General features: G+C 47.3%; 2 protein-coding genes across 3 annotated transcripts; both read left to right on the top strand.

Annotated features, from left to right (window-relative positions):
• The first annotated feature begins 2,295 nt into the window (after positions 1-2,295).
• Positions 2,296-6,764, top strand: kifc1 (kinesin family member C1). The gene is made up of 17 exons (XM_089023286.1): positions 2,296-2,324; positions 2,422-2,505; positions 3,056-3,155; positions 3,403-3,456; positions 3,529-3,612; positions 3,707-3,887; positions 4,094-4,259; positions 4,330-4,497; positions 4,574-4,687; positions 4,832-4,918; positions 5,008-5,205; positions 5,419-5,583; positions 5,676-5,814; positions 5,931-6,070; positions 6,189-6,262; positions 6,447-6,522; positions 6,642-6,764. The coding sequence occupies exons 2-17, from the start codon at positions 2,428-2,430 to the stop codon at positions 6,684-6,686; spliced, it is 1,869 nt and encodes a 622-aa protein (XP_088879412.1). The 5' UTR covers positions 2,296-2,324; positions 2,422-2,427; the 3' UTR covers positions 6,687-6,764.
• A 1,361-nt stretch (positions 6,765-8,125) lies between these two features.
• Positions 8,126-14,942, top strand: zbtb22b (zinc finger and BTB domain containing 22b). 2 transcript variants are annotated; one of them, XM_089023843.1, is made up of 8 exons: positions 8,126-8,350; positions 8,723-8,890; positions 9,465-9,671; positions 9,749-10,082; positions 12,099-12,367; positions 12,454-12,675; positions 12,817-13,029; positions 13,495-14,942. In XM_089023843.1, exons 3-8 carry the CDS (start codon positions 9,465-9,467, stop codon positions 14,002-14,004), a joined length of 1,755 nt encoding a protein of 584 aa, XP_088879969.1. In that variant the 5' UTR covers positions 8,126-8,350; positions 8,723-8,890; the 3' UTR covers positions 14,005-14,942. The 2 variants fall into 2 exon arrangements, with proteins under 2 accessions (XP_088879969.1, XP_088879968.1); XM_089023842.1 differs by lacking the exon at positions 8,126-8,350 and having other exon boundaries at positions 8,493-8,890.
• The last annotated feature ends 4,659 nt before the right edge of the window (positions 14,943-19,601 follow it).

The raw sequence follows: 19,601 nt of genomic DNA, 5'->3' as shown, positions 1-19,601 counted from the left end.
TTGATCTCCTTGATGTGCGTCTCACCCTGACGCATAGCACACACTTGAAAATTGTATAAAAGGAGCTGTTGCGGGACAGAGAGATGGGGCGAACCACGGGGCAGAATCATCTCAGACTCATCTCGGACTCACGCCGGGCGTCGGACGGACATCACGGCACGACTTGCTCCAAGGTAGTCCAAGGTATAGAGGGTGAACAGGAATGGAGACTGGACTGTCCCCTGCGGCGCTCCGGTGCTGCAGAGAAGCCTGTCCGACTCACAGTTCTTTACCCTCACGTACTGTGGCCTGTTTGTGAGATAATCTGTAATCCAGAATGTGAGGTGGTCGACTCTGGTATACTGCAGCTTGTCCCCCAGGAGATTTGGCTGGATGGTGTTGAAGGCACTGGAGAAATCGAAGAACGTGATCCTTACCGTGCTCCCAGCATTCTCCAGGTGCAGCAACGCCGAGTGGAAGAGGTAGATGATGGCATCCTCCACACCGATGCTGGGCTGGTAGGCAAACTGTAGCGGGTCCAGCGATGAGCTTGCCAGCGGTCGCATGTGGGCGAGGACGAGTCTCTCCAGCGTCTTCATCAGGTGACACGTCAGTGCCACTGGTCTGTAGCTGTTGAGCTCCTTTGGGTGGGCAATCTTGGGCACTGGGACCAGGCATGACGTTTTCCACAGCCTGCCTGGACACGCTTCTTCACCTCTTTTCCACACTCTCCATTGCTCTGGACAGTTGACCCCAAGTACTTAAAATCATCCACCTTCTTTATCTCTTCCCCCTGTAGCATCACTCTTGCACTTGGATCCCTCTCATTCACACATATATTCCGTCTTGCTGCGACTGATCTTCATTCCTCTCCTTTCCAGGGCATATCTCCACATCTCTAGTTTCTCCGCCACCTGCCTGCCCAGCTTGAGGCTCAGGTTGAACAAGTGCTGGACAATGACTCGGAGCAGGTCTTGAGGAGTCAGGAACTGATGTCATCCGGACCTGCTGCCTTCCTTACTTCCATCCTCCTTAGCCTGCCTTCCATCCACCCAGTGGTCTTGTCTTATCTCCTTCCTAAATGTTATGAAACACTCTTCCTTTTTCAACTTCCACCATTTTGTCCTCACTTCAGCCATTGGTTTCTTCATCTTCCTCACTGCCAGCGTCATCCTACACACCACCAACCTATGCTGTCTGGCTAATCTCTCACTAACCACTACTTTGCAGTCACTGATTTCCTTTAGATGGCGCCGTTGACACAAAATGTAGTCTACCCGTGTACTTCTGCCTCCACTCTTAATATGTCATCCTATGCTCCTGTCTCTTCTGAAAGAAAGTATTCACAATAGCCATTTGCATTCTCTTAGCAAAGTCAACCACCATCTGTCCTTCAGCGTTCCTCATATGGAGTCCAAACCTATCCATCATCTTTGTTTCCTGTGCCAACGTGTCCATTGAAGTCTCCACCAATTACAACCGTCTCACGTCTCGAGATGTTGTATATGACTTCATCAAAGTCCAAGCAAAATTCTACTTGTCCATCCTACTTGTGGGGCATACCCAAAAACAACATTGAACATCACGCCTTCAATTTCTAGCTTCAGACTCATCATTCTATCTGATACTCGTTTTACTTCTAAGACATTCCTAACAAACTCCTCTTTTAAGATAACCCCAACCCCATTTCTCTTTCTGCTCTTTTGCTGACCCTAAGCTTCTAGCCTTGCTCCCTTTCCACCTGGTTTCCTGGACACACAGTATGTCTACCTTCCTTCTCTGCATCATGTCAACCAGCTCTCGACTTTTACCTGTCATTGTTCCGACATTCAAAGTTCCTACTCTTAGTTCTATACTCTTGGCGTTCCATTTCTCTCTTTTCCTCCGGGCACACCTCCCTCCTCTCCTTCTTCGACCAACAGTAGTCAATTTTCCACTAGCACCCTGAAGGTCAACAGTCCCAATGGCGGTCGTTGTTAACCCGGGCCTCGACCGATCCGGTATGGGATTCAGAAGTTTGATTCTTATATTTGTTTTGGCGATTTTTTTTTTTTTTTACGTCGGATGCCCTTCCTGACACAACCCTCTGTATTTATCCGGGCTTGGGACCGGCACAATAAGACACTGGCTTGTGCCCCCTTGTTGCGACATTTGTTATTGAGCCAAGTAAATGGTTAAAACAGATGACGTAATAAGGGGCTGGGTCTTATATGGGCTCAGCCAATTGCGTCAGCCCATTTGCGCCGCCATGAAAACTGTTGCCGTTCAAATTTTTAACCGCCGGAAACTTGGACGGCAAATCAGCAGCAGGACGTTTTCTCTTCGAGAAAAGCCACCGAGCTCGCGTATTTAACTCATTTTATTTTACTAACAGCCCAGACAACATCGAGGCGCTACGACGCTCTTTTTTAACGACGTTTTTAATCTGTTCTTTCGAGCTAGCGACCGATGTCTCGACTGCCGGTAATGGCGACCAAGCGGGTCTGGGACAACTCGGAGAACGTTCCGAGCGCGCAGCCTGTTCAGGTAAGACACACTTTCTCTTGGCTTCCCCATTTATATTCCAGACACTTTAGTTTTAACCAGAGAGTAAGCACCCAAAATACAAATCGAACAACTCAATTTAGCTTCATGTCAAAACAACACGCAGAAAGACGGAAACTGTTGAAAGAACCAACACAATTGGAATCATTCATTTTCCTAACCGGGGGGGAGGTGATGTGTCCTATTCCAGGTGTCTTCGGCCAGTAAGTTGGGGACACCCTGAACTGGTTGCCAGTCAATCACAAGGAAACAAACGACCAATCTGCTCTCATCTTAAATTAGCACCTGATGAAAGCGGACCCGTTGACAACCCCCTTTTTTAAAGTGATCATTCAACTGGTTACATTCCCCGCATCCCAAAAAAATCAACACGTCATTTGCATGATCTTCTGCAAAAGACATCCAAATTCAATCCAATCGTGAGCAAGGATATACCATTGCACTGACAACCACAATGACGTCTGTCTATCTGTCTGTTTGGATGGATTGATGTTTATGTAAATGTATGATTTGAAACATTTGCCCCCCGCAGAAGAAGTCCCGCAAAGAGCCTGGGCCTGTCAAGCCGCCTCTCGCCGCCACTGTTCTGGGCACCAGACGGGCCCCCGTCACGGCAACCAGGGCACCCGATTGTAAGTTGATTCCCCATCCAATCGCAAATGCCGCGAGATTATTTTCCCAAATTGTTGAGCCCGAATTTAAAGCCGCAGGTGTAAAGCTAATCTGACATAAATATGGGTACATTTGGTGTTGGGGTGAGCTGCTAGTAATTATTTCCTAACATGCTTTTACATTTGCCTTTCAAATTGGGCAAAATTGCGATTTTGTATCCTGGCTGCACAGAAACGTGAATTTAACCCCCCCCCCTCTCCTCCGCAGCCAGACCGATGCGAGGCGTCAGAGCCGCGACGGTGGCCGTCGCCCCCTCCATGGGTAAGAAGGGGGTGGGTAGTCGACGCTCACCCGGCACGCTGGCTGACTTTGCTGCTTGATCTGCCCCGTCAGGCCTCCGCAAAGCGCCCGTGCCGTCCACCATGCCAAAGGGGGGCAAAACGGCAGCAAGGGTGGGCCCCTCGAACCCAAAAGCAGGTCAAAGCAACCGCGTGATGCTCAACTCAAGCCCACCGAACCAAAGGCGTCTTTGGTGGGCTTCTTTCTGTCTGACCAACGTGTGTCTCCATAGGCGCCGTTGGGGGTGCCACCCGCAGGCAACCGTGGGACATGAAGGGCAAGGTCAGCGACATGAAGGGGAAGATCCAAGACTACCAGAGCAAAATGAAGTCTGCCAACCTGGCGCGAGAGAATCTGATGGACTCGCTTGCCGAGTCGCAATCGAGAGTGGCTGAGATGGAGAAGGAAATCAGGTGGGGACACCCACCACCTCTAACTTATGGAAAGCTGGCGTCTCACGGTGGCCTCTGGCAGTTCTTAGTTTTAAGAGCAACTTGAGTTTCCGATGCATTCTGCACTCTTGCAATTGTTTAAAAACGAGAAGAAAAAAAACGCTTGTCACTCACTGTGGTGCAGCGTAAGAAAACCCCAACGGGCCTCTTTTGCCTTTCAATTCCAGTGAGAAGCAGGAACGGCTGCAGGCCCTGTGCGGGGTCCAGGACGAGTTGCACAAGGTCACCCGCGAAAACGAGACGCTGCGTGCGGAGCTCAACAACTTGCAAGAAAAAAACACCGTGATGGAGACGCTCCGCCACAGTCAGGAAATAGAGATCCAAACCTTGAAGGTGACGCCCGCCCGTCCGCAAGTTGTCCGAGGGCTTATTTATTTTGACATTTGCTTGCGTGGTGTTGCAGATGAGGCTGTCGCAGCAGGATTCCACGCTGGCCTGCACGCAGGCTCGCCTGCAGGCCGCCGAGGAGGAGGTCCGCTTGCTAGGGGACCGTGCAGCCCGCCTGGAGGGCGAGCTCCACCTGGGCGAGATGGAGCGACGCCAGCTCCACAATCACATTCAGGAGCTCAAGGCCAGTCCCTTTGACAGCTAGCGTACCGCCGCGCCCGCCCAAGCTCCCGCCGTCAATGTTGCCAATTTGCTCGCAGGGCAACATTCGGGTGTTTTGCCGAGTGCGCCCCCAAGTGGACGGCGGCCTGGGCAAACACATCCATCTGCCAGCCGACGACGGAAAGGCCATCACGCTGGCCAAAACGGAGGAGGTGAGCCAGGCCGAGGGGCAACCCGGGCAGCGTTGGAATTGCTTTGCGTTCAGAGAAAACAACTTGAATATTGGGGTCGCTGTCCATTTCCATTTAGTCGTTTTCTTTATCCAAAATAGTCTCTTCAAAAATGTCTGCTCTCAGTCTCACACAGGCAAGACCACTGAGACCCAGAAGAACTACAACTTCTCTTTTGACCGCGTCTTTGGCCCCGAGGCAAGCCAGCAGGAGGTACGCCAATGGCCATCCGGCCCCAAACCGCCACGTGTCCCTTTTTTGTAACCAAGATCCACTCGCCTCTCCGCCTGGTTTCCGAGCAGGTGTTTGAGGAGATCTCCATGCTGGTGCAGTCGGCGCTGGACGGCTACAACGTGTGCTGTTTTGCCTACGGTCAGACTGGAAGCGGCAAGACGTACACCATGGAGGGGACTGAAGACCACCCGGGCCGCGGCATGATTCCTAGAGCGGTGCAGCAGATCTTCGGCGCCACCCACAAGCTTGCCGCCCAAGGATGGGAGGTGGGTTGGTTGCTTGCTTGCTTGGTTGGACGGACGGCGTCCGTGTGACTGTTTGGGATGGGCTGAAGGGTGTTCGTGCCATCTAACAGCCTGTGAGCATGCGTCGCCATCTCGTTCTCCGTCTTGGATAACGTGTCAAAATGTTGCCAAAGTTGGCCAACACCAGGCCACACGCGTTGCTGGTCCGTGACGCGTTCGCTGTCATCCCGGCAGTTCTCCTTCACGGCCAGCTTTGTGGAGATTTACAACGAGTGCCTGCGCGACCTGCTCTACACGGACAAGGCCAGCAAGAGGCCAGAACATGAAATCCGCAAGTCCGTCGACAATCGGATGACCATCACCAACCTCACTTACAAGAAGGTCTCCAACGAGGACCAGGTACCGCATGCACACGGGTTGGACGGTGCGCCGGGTCGCAAACTGAGGAACCACAACCTGATGTCTCCCTCTTTTCTTCCCGGCCACCGCAGGTTCTGTGCTTGATTGCCTTGGCCAACCAGAACCGCTCCACGGCCCACACGACCCAAAACGACCGTTCGTCCCGCTCGCATTCCATCTTCCAGCTCGATATTGAGGGCGTCAACGCGGGCAGGGACGTCAAAAGCAGCTGTGAGTGCGGAGGTCTCAAATGACCAGCATTTTGTGCGCCTCGCCGTCTGGTCAAGAAATGTTTTCCCACCCAGTGTTTGTTTCCCAACCCTGTAAACTGTTGCTTGTGTGTCCAGCCACTCTGTGTCTGGTGGACCTGGCGGGTAGCGAGCGGATGGTGAAGAGTCAGTCCCAGGGCGAGCGCTTCAAAGAGATGACCGCCATCAACGGCTCCTTGTCCAAGTTGGGTATCGTCATCACCGCACTGGCCAACAAGGTAAGGGAACAAAGGCCGCCGTCTCGCTCCTCTCCCGTCGGTGGTCTTCGGACCTTGAAGGCTTGACGCCGCGTCACGTGTTCGTGGACCTAACAAAGCGCTTGTTTGTGTGTTGCAGGAGACTTTCATCCCTTACAGGAACTCCAAGCTCACCTACCTGCTGCAGGGCTGCCTGGGCGGCAACAGCAAAACGTCAGTAACAACTTTTTGTCTTCCCTTAAAAAGCGTTGATTTAGAAGAAGAGAAGACCTTTATTGGTCTCAGTGGAGAAATTCCCAATTTGTAGCAGAAAAATGATGAAATCGGGAATGTATTTTTCTGATTTATTCGCATCTGAACTGTTGCTCAGCCACTGAGTTGCTTGTTTTGTCACCAGTCTGATGTTCGTCAATGTTGCCCCGGAGCCAGACAGCTTTGGGGAAACACTCAATTCTCTGCGGTTCGCCAGCAAGGTGAGTCTCACCCTGGCATGTTTTATTTTTTAATGTGAATATTATTGACTTTAGTTGGCATAGGATGGGGGGGAGTCATCATGTGATGTCTTTATGTCTTTTTCCTGTCGCCTTGGCAGGTCAACGACTGTGTGATCGGCACAGCCAGCACCAACCGAAAGTAGGGAGAAAATGGTTGCTGCCCCTACTTTTGAGCTCATTTTTTTCTTATTAATCTAATAAAAGTAATTTTGATGCCTCTGGCCAAGGTTTTCTTACTGATTGATCCCGCCAAATTGTTGGATTCACAGATAATTATCCTATTTTCAATATTTTGCTTAGAATATCTTGTTTTCTATCCTTTCACTCCCATCCCAACCCCATCCCTCTTCAATTGCTGCTGTGGACTGCAAATTTCCCCATTGCGGGACGAATAAAGGTATTCTGATTCTGGTATTCTGATTTTGTTGATAAATACATGATACCCCATTCATTCCTGCTCCTGTGGTTTTCATTTCAAGTGGGCATATTATGAAGCGACGCAAAGTTATTCAGCCAATGATTTGAGAGCCTGTAATGATGAAGCCGAAAAACACATTTCACCACTGCCCCATTGTGATTGACCGGTCCCAGTGCACACCTGGCCCATCAATACATAAAATTTAGTTTTTATGGGGGTGCCAAAACAAATGTCTGTCGTCGTTGCTTTCCAAGACCCGCCATTCCACTGGTGAAAAGATGCTTTGATCCTCTCGTATTTCATCTAGAACTGCTTCATGTAACAGAGGGTACAGAAAGTGCTTAAGATGAATGACCGTGTCTTTGTTTTGTCATATTGTCTTTGTGCTGTCATATTTGTTATTTAGTTTTTTTGTCGAAAGGAAAAGAAGAGTTTTTTTTTGTTCTTTTGACTTCAAGGCGGCGCCGCAAGAGTGGCTGCCTTTCCCGCAGCTCCTGTATTTTGTTTTTCTACTTTCATTCCTTTCATCACTTTGCTGCTGTGAAATGTAAATTTCTCAACTGCGAGACTAATAACGGCAAATCCAATCTAGGACACATGTCCACACGTTTGCCACGTCCACCATGGCCAATGTCAGGTCGACGCGCTTCTTTTAAAGTTAAACAGCTTGTCTACAGATTTGGGTATCCCGGAAGTTGTCCATGAGAGCATACCTCATAGTGACCGCAAGATGTCGACAAGGTAGCGTCTGAAGACGATGTGTTGTGTAACCATGGCAAGGTTGCAGAACTTTTTAGTATGCGATTCGGGTTCATGTTTGAGACGTGAAATTGACTCGCCATTTTCCACGGTAAACGAAACCACTCGTGAATGACCGATCATAGGGTGGCGTGAGTGTGGAGTCAGCGTTCGTCACGTTGTAACCTTTCACCTCCGTTCTGCAGCGTTTGATCATAGTTGAGTTAAAGGACAACCGACGTCACTTTTTTGTTTCTTAACTGACATCAGAAAAACGTTTGATAGCATCTAAAATACCCAAAACACGCAGTATATTTTTATTCAAATGCAAAACACCAATAAAAATGACAGTGTCCAAAATCTGCAAAGAATTGAGCCGCGACATTTGATGACAATGCTCTGATCTTACCGTGAAATGGGCATCTCTTTCCCTATATTACATCACAATCAGAACTTCAAAGTCCTCTAATCCTCTTCCGTAGTCCTAAAATGTATTATTATTATAAATATCTGTGAAGAGTAAACTGCGGCCGAGCTCACGCAGTCACTGAATCGAAGTCGCGCTTCAATATAGACGAGAACCACAAGACGAGCAAAAAAACGTCGGAATATGTTCACCAAGGGTAACATTTAGATAGGAAGAAGAAAAAGGTAAAAATCGGACTCTCCTTCGCCTGACTCGAACGGGACTCTCGAAAGCAAATCACAATTTATACTGATTAACTCGCTATTTTAATGTATTTTTTTTTTTTTGCGAAGAAGGTCGAACATGGCCAAATCAATGCATTTACTTCGTTCGCTTTTACCAAACAAGTGTTGTACATATTTGTACGCATTCTGTTGAAACTCTTTTCTTATATTTTTTTTAATTTGTGTACTGCATTTATTTTTTGCGCCGATGCAGGTGTCTAACCCGTTGTTTCGAGATCCCTGTGCGCCACAACCAATGTGGCGGAAAAGTCGTTTTATCAGTCAAAGAAAATGGCGGTATCTCTTTCCGTTGGTCTCTCCTCTGTGTCGTAGGCCGGGTCCATCTTAAAGGGGCCGCGTCACCGTCTGTAGATAAGGAGGCTAAACAGCTTCCAGAAATGCCTTCCAAATTTCCGAGCCTGGTTCGAGCGGCGATTACGACTGGCATGGCCGGCGTGGCCCGCATCGCGGGGGTCTTCTCTGAGTAGAAAAGACAAGAAGGTCGGTAAAGACTGGCGGGCGCTCCGCCATTTTTCGGTCTGTTTGTTCGATGACAGTAGCTAACCTGCTAGCATGCTAAAGGCACATCTGTACAGGTAGAAGGGGATTCTGTCCAAATGTTTAGTTTCAAATGACGTTGCCATACGCCAATATTTTAGTTGTGGTTTGCGAGCGCACTGCGTTAACAGCTAATTTTATGAGCGGTGCAGGTGTTACATTTGTATAATTAACAAGGAAAACTGTCACTAAAAGCATATGTATAATCAGGATTAGGTTTGTTTTAGTTTACTCTCAGATTAACGCAAAATGAAATCGTTTTTTTTTTTCATTTTGACTTAAAGAATCAGAATCAGAAACCTTTTATTCGTCCCACAATGGGGAAATTTGTAATTTAAAGCCATCATTCATTAGTTCGAAATCAACAGGTGGACAAACGGCATGATTTTTTAGCTACTGCCATCATTTAATTGCTATGCATGTCACTGTATCTCGCTGACGTAGGTAAATCGAGGTCCAATTGTTTATTTTATTGCTATATTTTTGGGAGTACATAGCATGTCTTTGATGGACTCAGATGCAGTCCGCTTCGGTGGAAGTGGACAGCAGCGACGATTCTGTGGTGCAGGTGTGCTTCCCGAGCTCCCAATCCTCGGTCCTGGACGGCCTGAACCAGCAGAGGGAGGATGGTCGCCTCTGTGACCTCTCCATCCACGTCCAAGGTCACATGTTCAAGGCCCATCGCTGCGTCCTGGCCGCCTCGTCGCCGTACTTCCACGACCAGGTGAGAACGGCGTCACAAATCCTCAGAAAAATGTGCGCTTGACTGGCTCAAATCGATGTTCGTCGTGTGCTGTGAAGGTCCTGCTGAAGAACATGTCCAGCGTGTCCATCCCGGCGGTGATGGACCCGCTGGCGTTTGAGAGCGTGCTGCGTTGCGCCTACACGGGTCAGCTACGGATGCTGCGCGAGGACATCGTCAACTACCTGACGGTGGGAAGCGTCCTGCAGATGTGGCACATTGTGGACAAATGCACAGAACTCCTCAAGGAAGGCAGGTCAGCGGGGGGAAGCGCCAGAGGTGGCGTCGCAGGCGGCGGCAGAGGCGACGGCGACTCGACTAATGGCGGTGGTCTTGGTCAAGTTCAGCTGGCGGGGTCCCAAGACATGCAGGCCTCGTACGCAAGTGTGGAAAGTATGAAATATGATTGCGACACTAAATCCATTTTATAATAATAATAATAATAATAATAATAATAATAATAATAATAATCCATTTAATTTCTAAGCGCCTTTCAAAACTCTCAATGTCACTTTACAGTCACAGGATATTTTTTTTCCTGTGGGTGCGCAGCGGCAGCCACACACGCCAGCGTTCACTCAACCTGGAATAACTCAAATAGATAGAAAGCTAGCTAGCTAATAGCAATCTAACAGATAACCAGATAGATATCTATCTAGCTAGGTAGCTAATAGATAGCTAGCTAGATAGCCAGCCAGCCAGCTAGATAGCCAGATAGCTAATAGACAGCAACTAGATAGCTACATAGTTAGCCAGATAAATAGATGCAAATGTGGGTGGCGGCTTACTACGTATGATTTATGATTGTTTTAACTCCTTCACTGGCAGTCGATGTGCAAAAATGTGTCCACTACAGTGGCAAGGTTTGTATCATTTTTACTCAAATTGTAGGACCTATAGAATATTGAGTTTTAAGACTACATTAAAGGACAACCGACATCCCCGGACAAGTTGTGTCCATAATTTGTAAAATCACTTTAAATGACTTCTACTGAGCGTATTTTAATAAGATTCCACTGCATATAGCTATATTTTACGTTTTAAGACTCGCGCTGAACATTCAGGAAGTCTTGTTTTTTAGTTGGTGACGAGTCCGTACGTGACGTCAGAAAAGGACCGCCTGTTGACCGTGAAAAGGACGCATTGTCGCATTGTCCTTCCATCACGTCAATAGTACAGTAAAGTCTCGTTATATCGATATTCAAGGGAGTCCGAAAAAATATCGATATAACCGGGACTAGCGATATATCCGACCCTGTTTGCATGTAATTTTCTCCGTGCGTGCATAGAAATAGTATCGATATAACCGGGACTATCGATATATCCGATATCGATATAACGAGACTTTACTGTATTTTGCTGTAGTTGTTTGGTCTGGGGACCTCGTGTTGCACCCAAAAGCCGCCAGAGGGCGTCCAAGCGCCATTTAAGAATTTATCAGCCTGTGGAAACGGAGGTGGCCACAGTATGTCGCCATTTTGTGCCTCTTTTTTTGGTGAGAGATTTTGCCCCAATGTAGCCTCAAAATGGCCCAAATAAATTCTTTAATCGATTGCAAACATGTATGCTTTGCTCTTCAGAGCTATTTGAATCATATTCATAACTGGATGTGTAACAAGAAAGCACATTCTCCGAATCTGAAGCCATTGTATTGATTCTCAAGCAATGCAAGACGTCTTGGCGTGACGTCACAAAATGGGGGCGGGACTTTCTGAAAATGCCCAATTCGCAGCTCAATTTTTTGCAGATTTTGGACACTTTAAGTCATTTTTATTGGTGTTTTGCCTTTGACTAAAAATATCATACTGCGTGTTTTGGGTATTTTAGATGCTATAAAACGTTTTTCTGGTGTCAGTTAAAAAACAAAAAAGTGACGTCGGTTGTCCTTTAACATTCAATACAGCGTTAAAAACTTTACTCTCTTCTTTCACCAGAAAAAAAGTTAATTCCTAAGTGATATGGGTGTGGAGTTATCTGAGCTTGAAATGGGCGGGGGGCTGCTGTACAAAATACAATGCAATATTGGTTTATATAGCGCTTTAACAACAGTTGAAGCTGGAACAGAGCGCTAACATGGACAAAAGGCAAATGATGCCCTCTTGTGGAAAATAAAAGCATTGCTAGAGGCCATGGCCAGCACTATCGGGAAAAAAAAAACAAAACCCGAACAAATTCAGGAATGGCGCTCCACGTCATGCTTTTCAATTCCCAAATAAATTTTTGAATGGCAGTGAATGAGTTAAGAACTGTTGAATTGAAAGTTGTCAATGGAAAGCAGTTTCAGGCTTGTGTACGTGAAACAGATTCTTGTTTGCATAAAAAAAAACAAAGCAAAATAAAAGTCAGGACACATTTTGTCGCCGCTTGATGATGCCAGCGAGTTTGTCCTGTTCCCAAAATGTGTGTCAGAAAGCCTTCAGGAGCCCCCGCGAGCCAACGAGAGCCAATCTCCCAGCAGCACTAACTACTTCAGCCCGGGAGCGGCCACCGCCTCAGCCGGAGGGGGAGGCAACGGCGTACCCGGCGACACGGCCTTCGGCGAGGAGGACGACGACGAGGAGGAGGATCCGGCGGCGTACCGCCACCGGAAAAGAGCAGGAAGCGGCAGGAAGAAGTCCCGCTCGGTGTCGGAGGACGACGTGGGGGTCAGTGACAGTTTTGGGGTTTCGTCGTATCAGGTGACAAAGGCCACTTTTCGATTTACCACTTTTGGACTTGCACGGGCGGCAAAGCCTAATTGGCCCGGCCGGTCCGTCCCGCAAAGGTCGGCGGGGGCGGCGCGTCTCCGCGGCGGCGCTCCGCCTACGTCCCGCCCAGCGTGGCGTCCCGCAAGCAGTGGGTGGTGGTCAAAGCCGAGCGGCCCGACGACCGCGACCTCGTCGTGGTGTCGGGTGGGCGGGCGATGCCGGAGGAGGACGAGAGGGGCCAGGAGGGGGACGCCGGCGACGTTGGCATCTCGCACGTGCGGGCCTTCTCTGACGCGCAGGTCAGAGAGCCTCCGCTCATCTGCTCTTGCTCCCGTCAATTAAATGTTGCCGCCATTTTGTTTTTGCTTGAATTGCTCAAAATGCCCCACCCACACCCCCATGCCAAACGTCCACATGATGTCTCCCGTCCGTGTGTCCAGATGGACTACTCGGAATCTTCGGAGGACTTCCTCAAGTTGACGGGCGGCTTGCTGGACGCCACCTTAGCTCAGCAACTCCAAGACTCTTCGGTGGGTTTGATTCCGACTCTGGGTGCCAACCGAGCCGCACCGGACCTCCAGGGCCTCCCGGGCCTCCCGGGCCTCCCGGCTCAGGTTCTGACCCACACCCAGCTCTTCCCTCTGGACATGCAGGCAAGTTAATAGTTAAATATAAAGTTAAAAGTTAATAATAATAATCCATTAAGCGCCTTTCAAAACTCAAGGTCACTTTACAGTCATAGGATCACTTTTTTTGTGGGTGAGCAGCGGCAGCCACATGAGCCAGCGTTCACTCAACCTGGAATTAACTTAAATAGATAGAAATCTAGATAGCTAATAGATAGACAGGTAGCTAGATAGCCGTATAACTAATAGATATTCAGCTAGAAAGCTAGCTAGCCAGCCAGATAGCTAATAGATAGCACATTGATATCCAGCTAGGTAGCTAGCTAGATACCCAGCCAAGCAGTAATCATAATAATCATAACTATGATGATACAATAACAATAATAATGACATACAAATAAGAGCCTATGTAGCCCAATGTTTGACGCAATGGCTTTGAAATGAAACGAAATTAAATAATAATAATAAATAAATTGGAATGGCATTTTACAGGGCAACCAGATCCTGGTCTACGGGCAAACATCAACAACGGACGTCGCGGCACCTCCCCTCGGCGGCGGCGGCGCTTTGAAAATGGCGGAGCACGGCCCCGCCGTGCCGCCAGGCGACGTCGGCAGAGGCGCGGGGGGCTCGGCCAAAGTCTTCATGTGCCACTGCGGCAAGACCTTCACGCACAAGAGCATGCGGGAGCGACACGTCAACATGCACCTGGACCTGCGACCCTTCCGCTGCCCTGTTTGTGGCAAGAAGTTCAAGATGAAGCATCACCTGACGGAGCACATGAAGACCCATACGGGCCACAAGCCGTACCGCTGCCACGCCTGCGCCAGAAGCTTCATGTGGCGCGACAGCTTCATGAGACACCGCTCGCACTGCCAACGGGTGGTCGACCAGCCGCCGAGCGAAGGCGCATCACGAGGAGGGTTCCATCTCGCCGGCGCGGCGGCGCCGATCTTTGGCGGCCCGCCGTTGGAGCGTGACGACCTCGCCGACGACAGCTAACGACTGAGCTCCGATGACCGATCGCCGGCGACCGCAGCCCTTGATCGACCGCTCGAAAAAGCCGCAGGTGATTGCTGAGGAGTGCCGGTGTTTGCCGCCACGTTCCGACAACCTTTTCCAAATCGTCTCCAACAGCGACCGGTCGGCGTCACATTGCAACTCAACTTTTTAAAAGCTTCCCCGACTTCAATTGAACATTTTGATTGAAATTCTCCCACTTGTGCCGTGTTCTTTATTTGGAAATTGAAAAGCATGACGTGGAGCTCCATTCGGGTTTTGGTTTTTCCTGTTTGAGGGCTTATAAAGCACTGGTCAGGCCTCTGGCAATGTTTTTTCCCTTCCACGAGGGGGCAGGATTTCCCTTATGTCCATGTTAGCGCTATATCAACCAATATGTATGTATTGTATTTTGTACAGTTGCCCCCATTTCAAGCTCAGATAACTTCAGACCCATATAACTTGGGAATTAACTCATTTTTTGATAAAAGAAGAGAGTCTAAAGTTTCTTACACTGAAATGAATGTTGATGTTGTCCTAAAAGTCAATATTCCAGGAATTCAAGTGACAATAACAAAAACCCTGGCACTGGAGCGGACGCATTTTTGGCACATGGTCTGGCAGTCAATGAGTGACGAGTCTTGCAAGGATCCACCCCAAAGTCAGTTGCTGAAGGATTATTTATTCTGTTGTTCATATTTTCGCCGCATAATTTATCATCGTCAGATATGAAACTTGAAATCATTTTGGGATGGAAATTCCTCTCAAATACAAAAATGAAGGAATGTTTCATTTATTCATGAATAAAAAAAATGGATTCATGGATTGTCTTTCAGGTACTTGACACTTGATCCATGAGCATGACCAGCAACCAGCCATGACCTTGTTTGTGTGTGACAATATTAAATCCCGGACAGGGCAATACACCGTTGACCTTTTGACCTTTCTCGTCTCCCGTCACCTTTTTGCTGGCTCCTTCTACTTACTGAAAAACAAAACGTCGAAATATGCCATCTTCCATCGGGTCTCTTCCTTTTTGCCAATTGAACGGCGGCAGCGCACAATGTCACTGGAAATATTTATCCATCGGGCCCAAAATAAATCCGCCGGGATTTATGGCGACCAGACCCCCCCCCCCCCCCCCCCCCCCCCACTAAAGACCCCCGTGACGAAGACATCTGGCCTACGAGGCGCTGTGTGATGATCAAGCACCAAACTGATGAATTACATCACACCTCCTCCCACGGGCGGGACCAACCGTCGCCGAGTAGGCCTGCTGTGCCGCGCGTCATGGCAACTCGGTCTGGTGCCATCGTGGGTGTGGGAAGGGGGCAAGGGGGGTCGTGTGATAGCCGAGTCATCCATCCATCGAGCCAAGATGTCCCACTCGAATGGATTGCGGGCACAGTGTTTTTCTTCCTAACTGATGATTGACAGAGTTGTACATATAGCTATCTAACTGGCTAGCTATCTATTAGCTAGTGAGCTAGCTAGCTTTCTAGCCAGCTATCTAACTTGTTCTGTGACTGAAGTGACCTTGAGATTTTTGAAGAGCGCTTGTAAATGAAATTTATTATTATTATTATTATTAGCTATCTCTTAGCTAGTTAGCTTTCTATCCATTTGAGTTACTACCGTGTTGAGGGAACGCTGGCGCGTGTCTGCCGCTGCTCACCCACAAAACAACTTATCCTGCGACTAAAGTGACCTTGAGAGTTTTGAAGAGCGCTTGTAAATGAAATGTATTATTATTATTATTATTAGCTATCTCTTAGCTAGTTAGCTTTCTATCCATTTGAGTTACTTCCGTGTTGAGGGAACGCTGGCGCGTGTCTGCCGCTGCTCACCCACAGAAAAACTTATCCTGCGACTGTAAAGTGACCTTGAGAGTTTTGAAGAGCGCTTGTAAATGAAATGTATTATTATTGTTATCATTATTATTATTAGCTATCTCTTAGCTAGTTAGCTTTCTATCCATTTGAGTTACTTCCGTGTTGAGGGAACGCTGGCGCGTGTCTGCCGCTGCTCACCCACAGAAAAACTTATCCTGCGACTGTAAAGTGACCTTGAGAGTTTTGAAGAGCGCTTGTAAATGAAATGTATTATTATTGTTATTATTATTATTATTAGCTATCTCTTAGCTAGTTAGCTTTCTATCCATTTGAGTTACTTCCGTGTTGAGTGAACGCTGGCGCGTGTCTGCCGCTGCTCACCCACAGAAAAACTTATCCTGCGACTGTAAAGTGACCTTGAGAGTTCGAAGAGTGCTTGTAAATGAAATGTATTATTATTGTTATTATTATTATTATTATTAGCTATCTCTTAGCTAGTTAGCTTTCTATCCATTTGAGTTACTTCCGTGTTGAGTGAACGATCGCGCGTGTCTGCCGCTGCTCACCCACAAAACAACTTATCCTGCGACTGTAAAGTGACCTTGAGAGTTTTGAAGAGCGCTTGTAAATGAAATGTATTATTATTGTTATTATTATTATTAGCTATCTCTTAGCTAGTTAGCTTTCTATCCATTTGAGTTACTTCCGTGTTGAGTGAACGCTCGCGCGTGTCTGCCGCTGCTCACCCACAGAAAAACTTATCCTGCGACTGTAAAGTGACCTTGAGAGTTTTGAAGAGCGCTTGTAAATGAAATGTATTATTATTGTTATTATTATTATTATTAGCTATATCTTAGCTAGTTAGCTTTCTATCCATTTGAGTTACTTCCGTGTTGAGTGAACGCTGGCGCGTGTCTGCCGCTGCTCACCCACAGAAAAACTTATCCTGCGACTGTAAAGTGACCTTGAGAGTTCGAAGAGCGCTTGTAAATGAAATGTATTATTATTGTTATTATTATTATTATTATTAGCTATCTCTTAGCTAGTTAGCTTTCTATCCATTTGAGTTACTTCCGTGTTGAGTGAACGATCGCGCGTGTCTGCCGCTGCTCACCCACAAAACAACTTATCCTGCGACTGTAAAGTGACCTTGAGAGTTTTGAAGAGCGCTTGTAAATGAAATGTATTATTATTGTTATTATTATTATTAGCTATCTCTTAGCTAGTTAGCTTTCTATCCATTTGAGTTACTTCCGTGTTGAGTGAACGCTCGCGCGTGTCTGCCGCTGCTCACCCACAGAAAAACTTATCCTGCGACTGTAAAGTGACCTTGAGAGTTTTGAAGAGCGCTTGTAAATGAAATGTATTATTATTGTTATTATTATTATTATTAGCTATCTCTTAGCTAGTTAGCTTTCTATCCATTTGAGTTACTTCCGTGTTGAGTGAACGATCGCGCGTGTCTTCCGCTGCTCACCCACAAAACAACTTATCCTGCGACTGTAAAGTGACCTTGAGAGTTTTGAAGAGCGCTTGTAAATGAAATGTATTATTATTAGCTATCTCTTAGCTAGTTAGCTTTCTATCCATTTGAGTTACTTCCGTGTTGAGTGAACGCTCGCGCGTGTCTGCCGCTGCTCACCCACATCAAAACTTACCTGCGACTGTAAAGTGACCTTGAGAGTTTTGAAGAGCGCTTGTGAATGAAATGTATTATTGTTGTTATTATTATTAGCTATCTCTTAGCTAGTTAGCTTTCTATCCATTTGAGTTAATTCCGCGTTGAGTGAACGCTCGCGCGTGTCTGCCGCTGCTCACCCACAAAACAACTTATCCTGCGACTGTAAAGTGACCTTGAGAGTTTTGAAGAGCGCTTGTAAATGAAATGTATTATTGTTGTTATTATTATTATTAGCTATCTCTTAGCTAGTTAGCTTTCTATCCATTTGAGTTACTTCCGTGTTGAGTGAACGCTCGCGCGTGTCTGCCACTGCTCACCCACAGAAAAACTTATCCTGCGACTGTAAAGTGACCTTGAGAGTTTTGAAGCGCGCTTGTAAATGAAATGTATTATTATTATTATTATTAGCTATCTCTTAGCTAGTTAGCTTTCTATCCATTTGAGTTACTGGTGCGTGTGTCTGCCACTGCTCACCCACAGAAAAACTTATCCTGTGACTGTAAAGTGACCTAAAAGGCGTTTATAAAGACAATGTATTATTATTAAGCCCAAATCATGTCGCCAGTGCCTCACGCAACTTCTTTGACACGACACGTGACCTTTTGTTTGTCAGGGTCGTCTCACAAAATGATGCTCCAACCAGAAGAAACACGCAAGCTCGGCAGCAGGAGCTCCCAAACACCAGAAGGTATTTCTTATGATTCATCTGCAGTGGGCAGCAACGTTGCCACCGCGTTCTGTCACCTGCGCCCCGTTCAAAATGCGCAATGACATTGGCGCTTGATCTCTTTGATGTGATGGATTTTGGGAGGTGGTGGTATCACTTGATGAGCTCCTTTTAAAGAAGCGCAGGGTTTACAGTCACACCCACTCGTGTGTGTGTGTGTGTGTGTGTGTGTGTGTGTGTGTGTGTATTCTCTTCTGACAACTCGATGACGCCCGATGACACTTTGGCTGATGTCTTCACAGCTCATCTTGAGTGTCTGCTAATTGTGACCTTTTGGTGAAAAAGCCTGTACATCGGGGTGGGGGGGGGGCACCTGTCGCCCGCCCACTGGTCCCAAATTGATCACGGGTGGTGTTGACGAAAATGGGGGGGTGACTCGGCTCAGTTCAGTTGAGTCGAGTGCACTCTAAGCGGCCCCTCTCTTTTTTTTTTACTTTTGCCCAAAGGTCATGAGAAAAAAAAAATAGGTCGCCATTCACCACCAGTGGGGCATGGCCTCCATCGGCGGAAGTTTTTTAGCGCTTACGATAGCTCTTAAAAAAAACATGGCAGTTATTCTCATTCAGTTTGTAGCACTGGCTAATCATTGCAATCCGCTAGCCAGGTTCTCCTTTATCACCATGACAACGCCAAGCATCTGTCTTGGACCGCGTCATCAAGTCAGCTATATATATAGATATATATAAATATATAACACCGTATAGCTAACCGTATAGCGGTTCTTTCGAATGGCCGCCAAGAAAATATTTGTCCGCAAATAAATCAGTCGCCGGTGCTTTTTACATCATGTTCTTGAAGTGTCACTTACGCATTTGTCGTGTTGGTGGGTAAAAATACATCCCTGGAAGCTTCCTTCTTGCCAACCCCCCATTGATCTCGCTCACATGCGTCATAATCAGCGCTGGCACAAGAGCAGCCATTGATTTTTTTTTCCCTTTGCACATTAGTGACTAAAAAAGAGAGGCGAAAACATATTTTGGAGGTTTTACTCAATGATGAAAGAAGATATAATTAGTACTGGCAGACCAACATAGATTCAGTGCATAAATACATTTGTACATCTATTCTTGTGATGTTGAGCGTTTTCAAGTTTTTTAAATTCCGAATACATTTGTACTGTAGAAGAAAGAATCATTCAAAGCTTTCCAAGGCATTTGTCAATGGATTCCACCTGAGCACGTTGGAGGCCATCATGGGTTCGTTTCTTGTGTCAAATCTGCCATGTTCTCCCCACCCCTTTGGAGGTTTTATCCAGGTAGTCTGATTTCTGCCATATTCCCCAAAAAGGTTGATTGGGTTTCCCCGAGGTGTCATTTTAAGCCCAAATGGTTTTGTATGCGCTTGTTTGACGAGTGTGAAT

Source organism: Hippocampus bargibanti, linkage group LG20, assembly GCF_051943395.1.
Source record: "Hippocampus bargibanti isolate YZ-2025 linkage group LG20, ASM5194339v1, whole genome shotgun sequence".
Classification (NCBI taxonomy): domain Eukaryota; kingdom Metazoa; phylum Chordata; class Actinopteri; order Syngnathiformes; family Syngnathidae; genus Hippocampus; species Hippocampus bargibanti.
This window is presented reverse-complemented; position numbering and strand designations above follow the sequence as displayed.

Coding starts and splice junctions, on each gene's coding strand:
- kifc1 (XM_089023286.1), top strand. CDS start 2,428: ATGTCTCGACTGCCGGTAATGGCGACCAAGCGGGTCTGGGACAACTCG. Junction 2,506..3,055: donor CGAGCGCGCAGCCTGTTCAG/GTAAGACACACT, acceptor TGCCCCCCGCAG/AAGAAGTCCCGCAAAGAGCC. Junction 5,815..5,930: donor CAGGGACGTCAAAAGCAGCT/GTGAGTGCGGAG, acceptor TTGTGTGTCCAG/CCACTCTGTGTCTGGTGGAC.
- zbtb22b (XM_089023843.1), top strand. CDS start 9,465: ATGCAGTCCGCTTCGGTGGAAGTGGACAGCAGCGACGATTCTGTGGTG. Junction 12,676..12,816: donor GGGCCTTCTCTGACGCGCAG/GTCAGAGAGCCT, acceptor CCGTGTGTCCAG/ATGGACTACTCGGAATCTTC. Junction 13,030..13,494: donor TCTTCCCTCTGGACATGCAG/GCAAGTTAATAG, acceptor GGCATTTTACAG/GGCAACCAGATCCTGGTCTA.